Here is a 15,237-nt window from a genome sequence, read left to right as displayed (position 1 = left end):
CCACTAAAGCGTTCCTGCCGCTACATAAATGTATGTTTGAAATGGTATATCCATCATGCAAACAAGTACTACTCTCTGGTCTTAAAGCTTAGCGCTATCAGCAGGATTTAGGATATTTGACATACGGTATCAATCAGTTGTGGGTCAGAGGGAAAAAAAAAAAGGCAAAAAAAATCAGGAGTCAAGAGATGTGGAACTTTTCATGCATAGTCAGGGTAGGCCACATTAATGAAACTTTGGCGTTGCACAGGGAATTCTCTATAAAAGTGGTTAGATATAGCAGATAACATCTTGTTCCAAGCTTGTAGATCAGCTTACTGTGCCGCCAATACAAGTTTATGGAATTCTTCAACTACCCTTGAAGGTCACTTTAATAGGCTGCCAATTTGGCAGGAGTCCTAGGAAGTTTTTTAAACTTTTAAATATCTATACATACTTTCCTCACCCTGCCCCCACTGCCAGTTTACCAGGACCTTTTGCTGATGGAAACAAATGAAAAACCTGGAAGGTGGACTGCAGCAGGAATGTACAAAACTACTGATGTACCAAGAAACAGGAACAAAGCAGGCTTTCTCCCCCTCGCATTGATTTAAAAGCATACAGATGAGGTCTTCCCCTCCACCCTGCCCCAGCCAAATGCCCAAGGAAACTTCCAGACTGCAAACATTTATACCAACCCTTAGTGACTTCCACATCTTTTCTATTTCCAGCCAGAGTACTGTAGATCTTTCTAATGAGCTCCATGTTGTTAAGGAGAGAATTAAATCCATTAAAATAGGAAAAGCTGACCTGATGGGAAGTGGTACCTCCAGCAGCCTAGAGTAGAGACAGTAAAAGAAAAAAAGAGAAGGGAGAGTGTTAAAAGAAAAATCTTGACATAAAGATTTTGAAACAAATTATTTTTATAAGAGTGACAGTAGCACAGAGTTGCTTTTTTTTAAAAAAAATGCGAAATAAAGAAAACTATGAAAGATTCTTATGTTACTGAAACTAATCATGACCAGAATGTAAAACTCTCCCCACCCTACAAACCTAAACAAATACATATGCAGGATTATAACAACATAACCAGTAGTAATTTACAAAGTTCAAGTTTCAGTACTGTTTCAGTTGGAAATGTTTTATAAGTTGGCTTATTTCTAGTAATGAGGAAATCTACTTCTACATGTAAAGTATATTACTATACAGAAAATTTCAACAAAATCAAAACATATTCTGAAAAAGGTCAACTCAAACATTTAAATTCACAGGCATTTCAAGTTGTGGAAAACCAGCAGTAAGCTCTCAGGCTTATATCAGGCAGTCAAACCAAATGGGAACAATGAGGTTCAAACAGTTATTCGTTCTAAAATGAGTAATGAACCTAAGCCTTTATTGTGAAGTGGTGTTGGGCCTGCACACAGAAAAAAATATTGGGCCAATTCACTAATTTAAAGTATAAGATTGGTGATCTACAAAATTTCTGAAAACAATGCACAAGCTTGCCAAAATTTAATTGACCTTGAGGGAGAATCAAAAATCTCATCTGATATTTTCTGAGAGAGTATATGACCCAGGAAAGCTGCTAACGAGACTGGGGAGAGAATAGAGAAAGAAGGTATCAGAAATCGTTGTCCATGAGTCTTCTGGCTATGCTTTTCACTGTATGCTCCTTCCAACATTCTGCACACAGTTTGCAGTTCTCATCACTTTACACATCTCCCTGGAATTCTCCATTACAAATCAAAGAAGAACAAATTTCTTTAAACCTGGAAATAGCCAGACTTCAGATTATTTGGAAAGAGCTGCTACAAATTTCCAAGATTAGAAACTGTGGTCAAGACCAAATGTACCTTTTTTTTTTCCCTCTTCATATTCATCTAAATATGAATAATATTTAATTTGGCCTATCATGCTGTAATAGAAGTTCTGCTTTGTGAGAAACACAGTTCACAAAAGACAAACCTCATATGTTCTGAAAGGCCATTCTTCCTGGAAAACTACAGAGACTTTCCTCATGAGATACGGCACAAAATTAATAAATTACTAAAAACTAAAATTATAGATTCTGCTTAATGGACAACAGAAATATAACAATAGGGTCTAGAAATCAGGAAAATATCCGCTAAATAATAAAATGCATTTCAAGCCAAAAAATGTGTACACTGATGTGTAATTACTATCAGTGAATGCACTTGGGTGGTGTTGCAGTTCATACACTCTCTCAGGTGTCTGGAAATTACCCTCCAAAGATTAGAACTGACATTACAAAGCAAGTCCTTTGAGGATGACTTCCTAAATAGGATGCAATAGTTTTGTGCATTTTTTCTTTGAGGAAAAAAAAAAAAGGAATGACCAGAAGTGGCCACAGAACTCCACATTTGTAGGTCATTACTAAGATCCACCTACTTGCTTTGTCTTTTGTCTCAGGAGTCCAGGAATGTTGAGGACACATAATGTAATGAGGGTTAACCTTCCTATGTGTAGAATAATAACTGCTAAGCTTAAAAACATGCATTTGTAACGTGGACTAGGTGCCACAAAGTGGTCAAGTTACATAAAAAAAGGAATCTCAGCCTTGTATCCCATGTCTTTCCCAATGGTGCTACCAGAGGTACTCACAGCTACTAGACATTCTTCAACAAATGGCGTCAGCATATGTGGTCGGATGGTGACCATAATGTCCCTGAAGTCCATAGCTGTGACTCTTCCAGCCTGAGCATTGTCTCGCTGCACAAAAGCTTGTTTTGCATGTTCTAACTGTATCTCCTGAAAATATGTGAAAAACAAAACAAAACAAAAGGTTCAGAATTATTACCTTAACAGTTAGATTTATTTAATGCAATCCTATAGAATGTCTCACACTTAACAAAACACAATTACATGTAACCCGATTTTAACTGATATTGTATGTATCATTTTCAGCCTTTTCCAACTGTTGCATATATGGCCTCTGTCACTGAGCTGAGCATCTACAACAACAGCTACAATTTTTCTGCCCTGGAGGCAGTAGGTCATGCAATTAATTTAACTGAGAAATGAAGGGCATGTTGATATGCCACAAGTGGAAGCAATCTCCCATGCACGAACATTAAAGTGTTCTATGATGTGCATTATCCAGTTTATTGCACGTGTTGCTGCAGGTCAAAAAATATTCCATAAAATTCTTTGCTACCACTTGAATGAAGATAATACAATGATCAGAGATTTCCACACAGACATCCACTAGTCCTGAAAGTATTCCCTCAAAAAGCATCCTCATTTAAAATATATTTATCTATAAAGGACAGCAGCAGTTTCATCTAAAACTCTCTGAATCATGACTGTTTAAAGATCACCTCTCAATATTTCAGCTGCAGTAACAGGCAGAGACCTATCACAAGTATCATCTGATACAACCACCTGATAAACTCAGTTTGTGATTCAAATGTAACACTGAGAGAAGATAAAAAGGCATTAAACCACTCAAAAATTTGTGTCTTTTTCTACCGTGACCTTTTCCATTTCTTCATAAATTACTGTTAGAATATTTTCTTATTTTTTAATTAAAAAGAACAATTATGCACAGATGGTAACTTGACAGTATGTGTTGAAGTTTTATCTAGTTCTACAGATTTTCTCAAAGCAGAATTACGTTTTGGTGACATAGTTTGACTTACCAATCAGTGTTTCTCTACTGACTGGAAGAAAACGAATCATTACCATCTCCTTCCTTCCAATTTCAAGGCTTAAAAATACTTCACTGGAAATAGAGTGCCTAGTCTGAATACATATTAGTAATCAATTACTCAGGAAACGGAATCACAGCAAAAGTATGCCAGTTACGCTATGCCAAGTCTTGCAGTGGACAACGACGCTATCCTATTACTTTAATTCCACTTGCAAAAAAAATACGCCTTAAAAGTCACATTAATTCAAGACTCATGCTAGTCAGGAATCACAAGCATGATGTACTCTCAGCGAATATCATCTTCTGTAAGTTGCTATTTATCTCACAGCAGTATTCACAGGGGCAGAGAGTGAATGGTGAAAGGCAAACTCAACAGGCGTAGGAGCGGGTCCACAGAAGGCCCACAGCCACCATCCATCCTTCCACTCACCCACCGGTGCATGCTGCCACTCAAACCATTTTTGCCTTTTCATTTCAGTCTCCCAGCCTCTCTAATTTTAGTCTTAACTCCTAATTAAAACGCTATACCCTGAACTGAAAGGTATGATGAAAAGCACCTAATACATTAGGCAGAAGAAGGTGAAGGCGGGGGGAGAGGAAAGGCCCGATCAGTGTTTCAACAGGGCACTTCACTCCCAGAATTATTCAGAAATTTCTGCTTTTAATGAGAAATGCTTGTGGGGGTTATAATGTGCAGCGTTACAATTTCAGTTCTGTCACGTTTCCTTTACATTACAGCCCCCTGTGTGGAGGTGTTACAATTGAGCAATCGGGCTGGATGTAGCCATGTAAGCTTCTGCTTCATTCCGATTGTGCCTGTAATTTCAACAGAATTTGGAAGCAAGCAGCACTGGGAGGTTTACAGTGGGAGGAGCACAGGAACACAACAAAACTTGTCAGCTTGAGGCAGGCAGCTACTCAGGAGGCACACAGCTCTGAAGAGGAGTTAGGTATAACAACTCCTGTCTCCCTAAATGCTCACCTCGTAGCAGATGGAAACACAGGAGCAAATGAACAAAAATATGAACACATTAACAAAAACAATTGTCAGTAAGTGGCAGCATCACAGAAAAACCACCTACATTTAGCAGAAGAATAACATGGGAAACAGTGAATGTTGCTTTCTTCTCTCTCTCTCTCGTTCCATTTGTTTTAACCACTGAAATTGCTGGCAGTCCTGCGGTGGCAGAGACCAGCACTTAAATGCAGTTTAAAAAAAAAAAAAAGCAACCTGGAGGACCACTTGCAGAACATAAGTCCAGTTTGCTACCACCTCTGCACACCAGGTGTTGGTGGGACCCTGGCTGATAGCAGCGTCACAGCCACAGAAGCAAAGCAGTGCTCACGATCCAGAGACATGTGTTAAGGGCATGTTTCTTGTCATCACTTGGCTAATTACAAAATGGCTGTTAGTACCACAATCAAGTACAAGCCAAACCACCCCATCTTTTCCTTGCTTACATGATTCCTTTCCTTCGTCTTGGTACCCATGGAATTAACTAGAGAGAATTACCCCACTTGGTTAAACACATCGGCAAGGCCTCAGTGCTGCCATTTGCCCATACTCTCGACAGCTAGTAAATAACTGCTTAGCTGTAAAAAGACAGCAACTCAAAGCTCTGAATAGGGTGATCTCAGTCTTCTGGAGCTCCCTATTCGCACCTCCTCCTGAGTTCAGAAATGAAGCGGTTTAAGCAGACTGCAAATAATGAAGACTCATCCCATCAAACACAAGGAAGCACAAGGACCTTCTGTCACACGACATTCCCAAAATTCCCAAAACGACACAGTGATAGGGCATATGAGAACGTTCAGACATTATATGCAAAGGAGACTTAGCCTCGAAACCAAATTTCTCATATAAAATCTGCCACAAAACAAAACAGACAGATGTCAGTTCTCTAATCACTGTCCATTGCATAACAATGCAATAAACTCCTTAACATGTTCAGCTCCAAAGAAAGGCTATCTATTCCCTGAGTCTGAAAGTTAAGGCACCTCACAGCACGACTGCGTTTCAAAATGAGGCTCAGCAGCTACGAGCAATTTATCAGTGAAATCTGATAAGATGTTCATAACATGTCCTATGTCGTGTACATGCAGTAATATAAAAAATATCACTTTAAAATGAACTGAAAAAAAAGCAAAGCTGTAGTAGCATTTACAGACGCTATCTGATCTGCAGAAACATTTGTTTTACCTATTTCTGTCCAGTATTGCTTACTGAGACAGGTTATGTTTAAAAGGAATACAATCCTCATTGCTTTGCAATACAAATTACACATGCTAAAAAGAACCTTCTCTGACTAGACTTTTTGTAAACATAGATATACTTCAGAAAATAAGCTTCTTCCTTGATGCTGCGAGTCCAAAATTCCCCAAGCTAGTAAAAGATGTTGTGAAAAATGAATTTGCACATCATGGCAGGCATGCTGGCACCAAAATGTTCATGAAATTATTTCCCATCTACAGATTTTACCTCAGCTTTCACTTACAGCTCATTATAAACTTCATTACTTTCCAGTTAGATAGAAACTTATGCTTGGGTTCCATCCCAATGGATCTACAAGTCCTCATATGCAGCACAATCCTTTCTACCGGAGCAAAACCTGGGGTGTCAATTATAAAGAGTACTACTTCATCAACTAATATGCTGGGCATGAATAAATCCCCAGATAACATGGAAATGGATTTAGCAAGTCCACATACAATCATATATTAAAATGCATTCTGCAGAATAGATTTCACATGCTGGGAAAGGGGCCAGCATCGCGCTTCATGAAGCAGACTTGCCATTTAAGTGATAATAGAACATGACTATATCCAAACAGATATAGATGTGACTGATATGTAGCAGAGACATCTGAGCTAATTTTAAGCTAGCGAAATGAGGAGCAGGGTAAAACAACACACCTTGAGCTCTGCGTTGATGCAGATAGACTGTTAAGCATACTTGAGCTAAGTAGTTTGGAGGCTATACTTTTGGACTTCTCTGTTACTGTAGACAAAAAAGGGGGTGGCTGGATATAAATATTCAGAATACCAAAAAAACTCTTCTTATTTAAAGCTAGAAGAGATCTGTCTTGCGCATGGATAAAATATACTAATGTTATTTTCCGCCTAGCTTCAGCTTTGCCAGAAGTGATGATTAGCCCAAATGCTGCAACAGATAATGAATATGTAACAACTTTGTGTGGTATAATAGGAGCCAATATGAATGAATTTGACTCTAGCTGGATTATTCCATTAGAAGTGGCAAATTACATTGTACTTACAAAGCAGTACCTGAAGCGCCTTACAGAACCATCTGGTCCATGTTAAGTGCAATATAAAGAGCATTCACACATCTGGAATGCAGAGAGGTAATCTGGTATCCACTGTGGTCTCCTGCTGTCTAAGGTCCAAGGTCTAGACATCAGAACAAGGAGACTGACTCATGCAAAGGCAGAATGTCAGAAGGAAAGGCTGAGTACCAAAGGTTACAGAACTTAAAGGAAGATTTCTACGCCTGTGCTGACAGTCATTTCTGTGCCCCAAATTCGCGACCTATAATATAATGCTGCAAAGCATGTCAGTAAGGAAACTCACGTTTCCAAGATTTACAGTTACAGAAAATCAGTAAATAGATGTACCCAATTACTGTGACTGACTGAGCATCCTAACAAACTGTACTGATAGCAGACAACTGTTGCAGCATCCTTAAAACAATTAATTTGCTTGAAAGTTCCTGCTGTCTGTACCAATGCTGAGAGCAACTTTATTTGCAGCCTTAGAACTTTTCCTGAATGCATCTCACCCCTCTAGAGGACACTCACAATTGTTGATCTTATTCTCCATGTTTACGCTCATCCTCCCTCTTTCTGTCATGTGTGGATCATGACTGAAAGGACTGTCTGGCTCATGAGAGGACCACTGATGTGTTCCAACACAACCTTTTACTCTGCACTGCTACATAGCTAAGATACGCTTTTGCAGTATAAAAAGGTTTAAAAAAACACACAAAACAACAACAAAAAAGACACAATAAAACCAAATACAATTCTCCCCAGAAAATTATCACATAGGAGTAAAGTCCTTTTAGTCAACAAAAGAATCACCCCTCCACTAGGATGAAAAAGCCTAGTAGTTAGGACTTAAATCCAAAGCTAGATGACTCATGCCTTAGCTCCTGCTTTTCCTAATTCAAAGAAAGAACATGAAAGAACCCAAAAATACAAAAAAAATAGAACTGAAATCTTCCAAATACCCAGCCATGAGGTTACATGTTGTTGTAAGCTGGTGGCTCTGAAACCCTTTTGTATGCACGTGTGTGCATGCAAGTGGACACCTTCTTGTGGAAGGTGTCTCTGCCTGCAGCACAGAGGTTGGAATTAGATGATCTTTAGGATCCCTTCCAACCCAAACCATTCTAGGATTCTACATGTCTTCTTTTCATTCTGTGTTTTTCTTCAGGCTTTCCTCTGATCTCTGAACAGACAGATACATGAAGCAAACAGGACTGGTAGTCTGTTAAGCCTGTGATTGTAGTCCAACAAAATCAAGATACACATCCAGGGCTCATTCTGTATGGAAGGAGGTACTGGAACAACCAAGAACACATGTGGCCACAGGCCTTTTTTCTGATAAAGTAACGTTTTGGTTCTTTCATCCAGAAGAGATTCTAGCTCACCATTGTGTCACAAAATTGGTGCATATCTGAGCTACTTAGGAGTTGCAACAGTCAACACAAAACCTAAGGGAATAGAATTTAATCATGTGATACCTGACGTCCTCTTCATACAAAGTTAATTAGGCTCTGTTCTACAAAGTCAATTTGAAACATTTGTCTCAATAGCATTATCTTAATTATTCCTCATCAAAATGATACCACCCCCTACTGTGAACTAACATACTTGTGTAAACAAGAAAAAAAGAAACCTTGCAGTCTTCAAGCGGTTTCCCATTTTAAAACTCTCTAGTGTAAATACTAATACAGGCATTAAGTATTCAGACGGAATACAAATAAGAATCTCACATGTTCACCACTTCAAGGATCACTTTTCCTACTACAGAGTATTTTTAACAGTAGTGCTGAAATGCAGATAATCTGTTTATTTTTTTTTATTAGCACAATATTTTGTTTTCTGTAACAAAGTACCCCGAAGTGTATATAGGCAAGAATTCCTTGTAAAAGAAAGATAGTATTTTATTCTCTATAAACCAAAAGCAAAACTAAGTAGTATTTCCCTATTGTAAACACAAAAGTGATGAAAAGGAAAGAATTGTGTGGAAATGGCTTGCAGCAAAACATCATCTTACTGGATATTGGCACAGAATTAAATACCAATTTGGTAAACGTACTATTTACGGACAGAAATATTTCTTAATACTAGTCTGGGTTCAAAATGTTCAGTACTGTTATTTAATATTCTTTGACTCATGCAATATAGGAAATTTTCAAAAACTACCTGACTTTCTGCACACAGGTGCCAAAAACAAAAGAAAAAAGAAGAAAAAAAAGAGCCGTCCAGAATCAGAAAATTTACCACTAGCTTATCCTATTTATCAACACTATCAAAGTTCAGCAGTCCAACTGTAAAAGTCCACACAGTCTTTCTCACAACTTTCCTACTAGTATGGTATTTTGCAAGTTTGCAAGTATCTTATTAATCTTGATAACCTGTACTGTATTATACCTACCAGTAAAAACTGGGTGAACTCCGCGTATGTTAGGTGTCTTTTTCTGTCCTTTCCAAAATGCAGCTGTACGAACTCTGAATTCCAGTTAAATGGAATGTGCTGATGAATCGTGGTCTGGCCAAAAACTTGCTTAGCATCCTCTGGAAAGAAAAGAAAAATGTTAGTCTAATAATAAAATAAAATAACAATAGAGACGAGCATATATTTATATAAGCAAAACAAATACAGCGTATTCTAACAGGAAAGCAATATTGTTCATATAAATCAGTAACATTGTAAAGCAAACCTAGCTTTTTTGTTAAACAAAATCATAATAAATGAAAAGTTTTGAACACCCTCACAAATACAATCTCTTGAATAATCTTACTTGTGAAGTTCTATGTTCGCAGCATTTGATTGGAAGAGACTCAACTGGGTATTTCAAGTTTAAAAACCAAGCGAGAAAGGATTAAAATTAAAAGACAATTTAAGAAAAGATGACTAAAGCTAACCAATTTTCAGCATAATCTTTTCAAACTGCTAACAATGAAAGTTTTGTGTCACTATAATTCAGGCTTTTGTATTATTCCAAGAGTTCTCCACATTCAAACAAACCAACTATAAAAATACCAGTATTTCAAGATCCACTTTTCTGTAGTTACCTTACAGGAACAGTCATATGTGAGGCAGGGGGTGGAGGGACATGGCAGACAGAATACAAACTTATCACCACCTCCAACATAAAGCAGACTTTACAGTCTCATTTTTGCTATGGGATGCAGGGCAAGCAAGTTTTATTAATCACACCTAAATGCAAGGTTCATAGTTTAGTTTAGATTAGTTTAGTTGTCCTAACTGGCCATCAGTTTATTATGGGCTTGGCAGACGTTCTGATAGTACATGACATTTTTGGGAAATGAATACTATTTGAAACACACCAACTTGTCTAATCAGTAATAAGGGCAATATGTTCCTGGAATTGGACTATACATATTTTAACTAACAGAAACAGGAACAAGACCTGAGGAAATACTTGTCTTTCAGACAGGTCTCTCATACGATGAAGCCCACTTCAGGGCAAGAGTAGCTGTTGTCTCAGCCAAAAATAAATGGCAAGCACATCTTCCAAAGAGAAGCTCAAAGCCAGAGGTTCCCAGCTGCCATATACCTCCCTCACGTCTGCACAAGCCTCCAGCAATGCCAGCCAGGAGCCAGTTCTCGTCTCCTGCTAGCTCCTGTGGGCACGGAGAGCTGTTCCCAGGAGCCGCTCCCTACCCACAGGTAGGGCCAGGAGGTGGCTTCCTGCTCCCTTCACACTTCGCAGGAGACCAGGAACCCAAGCTCTCAGCTCCTGTCTGTCTCTGTGAGCCACGGAGCTGGAAGCCAGTTCCCAAGCGTGACCAGAGCCTGGAGGGAAGGAAAGCAGCACAGCTGTCTGTCTCCCTGCCTGCAGAAGAAGCTGGAAGCCACCTCTTTGGAGCCAGCCCCTACCGACGGGCAAGGCCTGGGAGCCATCTTCCTGCTCGCCCCAGCGCCACAAGTGAAGTGGGAGCTGACACTTTGGGGCCACGAGGTCTCATCTCCTGCACAGATCGAGTTTTGGCTTCTAGTTTAGTCCATGCCTGATACGCACAGTGCCTCTGCTGACCTGGGGAAACCCAGCCAAGGTGAAATTCACACTGTCAGACAAAGAAGCAAGAAATAGTGACAGCCAGGATGAGAGAGGAACCTGAGAGCCAGGAAGCTGTCAGGAAGTACCTAAGTTAATGAAGGACTAAGACATACAAAAAATGGTTGTGAGGTGGTGAATGAGGCAAGTGTCCTGCTTCAAATAGACCCAAACTCACTGCAGCTGGTACTACCTGCAAGGACAGCTTGTTCTAAAGCAAGGGGGGAGGTCATAGTCTCGGATTCGTGGAGACAGTAGAGATGATATCGAAGACCTCCTCACATCTCAACAAAGTCAGTAGTTTCATCTTTAAAAATGCACCACCCACTGATCCCTGGGATCGGTCGGAAAGAACAAGTCGGTTTTGACTTACAAACAGAAAAACTGACCCTAGTTAACCTCAAATTCTTAAAATTCAGATCTGCAGGCCCTAACGTCCTATGAGAATTTTCTCCAAGCAACTTGAGACAGTGTCCCCAGGGCAGCATTGTTCATTCGTGTCTTCAAGCTCCATCACAACTGGCTTGGGTCTCGTCAGCCAGCATTCTCCAGAGGCGAAATTCTGCTCTCAAGGCAACTGGGAGGAAAAGTCAGTTCAGATTGACTGTCCCAGTACCGAACGCCTGTTATTTAGGATGCTTCCTACTGACACAGCTTAGGGCAGAAGTCACATGTTGGAGATTATCCTCCTGATTTCTGCCAGACTTCCTCCCCCAGCCCTCAAAGAAAGGAACCTGCATGAAGAAGGCAGCCTGTTTTGTCCACAAACAAAAGGACTGGAAAACTGTCTCTTCCTGCTAGCAACCACTCTGCTTTTCCAGAGGACCGAAGATATTCCCAGGACAACTACAGTACCTGTTTAGATGCCTGTCTCCCACACAGCATTCAGATGCTCATCAGTTTCCTTTGTCCCTCCCAACCCATCTCCCAGATTTACACAGAACAAGACACTGATTCTGTTTGGATGAGTTTAGAAACATTGACATTTACAAAAAACTAGGTTTGGCTGGACTCCAGACTTGTCTTTGTAAAAGAAAAAAAAAAAGTGCTCTCTTACTTGATGTGAAATAAGAGATAGGAAAACCGTAGTTAATATAAAAGCAGTCTCAAATTCCTTTTGATGACACCAGGCTCCTCACAATCTTTAACTTATGTTTACATATGAAAATTACAGTGTCCTGTGATTATGCCACTGTAATTTTATTTTGATTAGTTATCACACATGAGCTATGTTGCAAGTACGATGTGTCTTGCTCCCCCAACTTGCCTTGTAAAAGCTCCTTGGTTGTGGCATACAAGAAAAATCACCAAGAAAATCAAAAACCAAAAAGTGGAAAAAAAAAAAAAAGCTAACTTCTGTCAAAAGGAAAAAAAAAACCCACCTCTTAATATTGGCACTGCAAATAGGAAAAGGAACCTTCAGCAAAGGAACTTAAAACCCGAACAAGCCTGCTAACCATCAGAAGACATCCAACTGTGTACTAGAACTCACTCCAAATTATTACTCACTTCTAAATATAATCTCCTAATCATCTAAGTACAGAATTAAAATAAAAAATGGACAATTTTAAATTGTAGTTTGGACCTCAAACCTGGAGCTGTGAAGTTCCACCAACTAGCTGAACTATACACCTTAAAACATAGAGTAGCAGAAACGTTTCTCAGTAGCGATGTGTTTTTGTTTTTGTGTTTTTAAAGGAACTTTTTTTAGAGTCACAGAATACTTTGTGATGGAAAGGACACCTGGACCTCATTTGGTCCAGCCTCCTGTCAAAAACAATCCAATCAGGTCAGGTTTCTCAGGACCATGTCCAGCTGAGGGTTGATTATCTCTAGGGATGGAGATGCTTTCAAACTATATATTTGCACAAGTACAAAAATGTTTCATAGCTAGAAAAAAAATCATGATCATCTACAAAACCCCCTCTTAGAAAATAGCCACAAAATTTTGGCAAAAAGGCTGTTAAAATGGGCTTTATTTTATACAGTTATATGTTGCACCTTTATGCAATTAATTTTTATTTTTTATTTTTTTGCTTGGTATAGAAAACCTGTGCTAAAAACTAAAAATCAGATTATCCTGATACTGGTAATAGCAACTTCTGTAAAGAATACAGGCTACCTTCTGTAAAGAGGAAAGCAAAAGACAAATTTGAAAATACATGAACAAGCTAACAAGAGCTAACAAGAATTCCACAAGTACCAATAAACTTTTTAAACCCTTATGGCAGTAGCTGCTTCTATATTCATCACACTCAAGGGCCTGAAGAGGAACATACGAGCATTACAGCTACAATTTGGTTCCAGCAAAGTAAAATTAATACAAAAGTGACAAACAGATCTTTTTTATACAGAGATGTGGATTTTTAAAAACCTGAATATGCAAACCCCCATCATTCTGCCCAGACAAAAGGTGGTATCTTTATAAAATCGTGTTTTGTTAATGTTGCATACTTGTGATCGAGCATTTGGAAACAGCTTCCTTTAAATGGCTTTCAAAAAGTTCAACGTTTTCAATTACAAAGTCATTTAGATAAAATCTTACATGAAAGAAAAAATAAAAGAGGGAAGTCCAGCTGGTCAAATTAACCTGTTCGTGAGTAGCTGTTTCACCGTCATGACCCTACCACCTTGCCAACCAGCAAGACCTGACCTAAAGCCCAGCGGAGATGAGAACAGAATGACTTCTACAGGCTTTGCACCGAGTCCTCGTTGACCATTTGGAACTACATTCTTCCACGAGGTTCATGACCCTGTGCGCACCACCAGATTCTGCAACCTCTTCCCCCTGCCACAACTATGAGCACTTAGATAAGGGTCTGGGCAAAGAGCTGTGAGAAGCCCCGTATCTCAGGTCCTTGGTTTTTGCCTGAACTAGTCCATATGGACACTTTTGCCTGCCCACCTGCCTTGGTGATCCCAAACCTGCTGACTCTGACTGAGGCCTGTCCTTGAACCTGCCTCATCACCACTGGCTTGTCTGGTGATCGCTGCACTCTTGGCTGACCTTGGTCACCGCCACCAGACTTGCTCTGCTCTCCTTGTTTAGGCAGCACGGGACTGTGCCCCTCCTTGGTGAAGCCTCTGCCCGTGCCTCCCTGTCCTCTTGTCACCTCTGCTGGCTGCCGGCTCACCCGTCTTGTGGAGCAGCCGCCCTCGCTGCTCCTGGCAACAAAAATAAAGTATGATGAACCTGTGCAAAAACGTGTATGTCTAGAGACAAGTACATATGTATGTCAAAAACACTCAAGCAATAATATTTTGTATTATCTTCTTTTACTGAAATTGTTGGATTTTGTCCAAGGGTTCTTTTTTGTTCTTTTTTTTTTTTTTCTCCGTTTCCCTTTCCTATTTACTGTTGTGAACTTCAAATATGCAGCGCAGAGTTTATTTCCATCCTTCCACGGTCTGGCACTATGACTGTTCTATAATTATGCCTTTTTATTTTGGAAAACATATGCTCACATCACATCTGCTCAGCTAAGATGTGAACTGATGTTTTCCTTATGGGTAGTCCAAGTACTTGACTGGGTTGTCCGGTCATCCACATTTACGCAGAAAAGCTAGAGCGCTCTGGAAGTACTAGCATTACAATCACCTTCTTGATCTCCCTGATGCTTTGTAAAGGAAATGGGTTAAAATAGTTTTATACCTGGCATGCTGTGAATTAATAATATCTTTGAATACCTTGATTACTATGGATTGCAAAGGAAAAGTACTCATCCCTCCAACCTCCCTTGGCAAAGAAGAGCAGGAATAGCTGTCACAGCCACCTATTTCCACGGGTTAGAAGTCTTGACGTAGTACAGTAATGCTGTATTTTTCTACCTCTTAATTCCTTGCAAAACATGGGCTACAAGCAATTCCACAATTCTGAATAAAAAAAAAAATATTATGTTAGGTTCTTTCCTTCTTAAAAATACTATTAGGAAGATATCTGTTAGAACTCTCACGCTGAAGCTGGCACGGTAGAAACTGAGTACATAATTTGAAGATAATGGGATTGTATTTCACGACTCGAGAAGGGTGGGGGTTGATCTGAAAAAAGATAGCAGCTCAGGTCAGTGCAATTCATCTGCACTCTATCACGCAGTATGCTTCTGCTTTAAAACAGTCATTCAAAAGAGTGCAAAACCTTCCATTAGTGCACCCTGTATATTTAGACTAAGATCAGTTTCACCTGCACCTAAAAAGTGTGGCTGTACATAGACATTTGGGTGTAAACACCCTAAAAAAAAAAAAAAAAAAAAAAAAGAATTTG

At 39.5% G+C, this 15,237-nt stretch overlaps 1 protein-coding gene across 6 annotated transcripts in view; it reads right to left on the bottom strand.

Annotated features, from left to right (window-relative positions):
* The window catches only part of SLC25A13 (solute carrier family 25 member 13), a 101,020-nt gene that overhangs the window by 40,919 nt on the left and 44,864 nt on the right, over positions 1–15,237 (bottom strand). For all 6 annotated transcript variants that reach the window (XM_083822470.1, XM_083822472.1, XM_083822471.1 and 3 more), the window contains 3 exons: positions 9,329–9,468; positions 2,602–2,748; positions 678–816 (listed from right to left, as the gene is read on the bottom strand). In XM_083822470.1, coding sequence (XP_083678596.1) covers positions 678–816; positions 2,602–2,748; positions 9,329–9,468 — 426 coding nt within the window. The remainder of the gene's footprint in view (positions 1–677; positions 817–2,601; positions 2,749–9,328; positions 9,469–15,237) is intronic.

Source organism: Anser anser, assembly GCF_964211835.1.
Source record: "Anser anser genome assembly, chromosome: 2".
Lineage (NCBI taxonomy): Eukaryota > Metazoa > Chordata > Aves > Anseriformes > Anatidae > Anser > Anser anser.
This window is presented reverse-complemented; position numbering and strand designations above follow the sequence as displayed.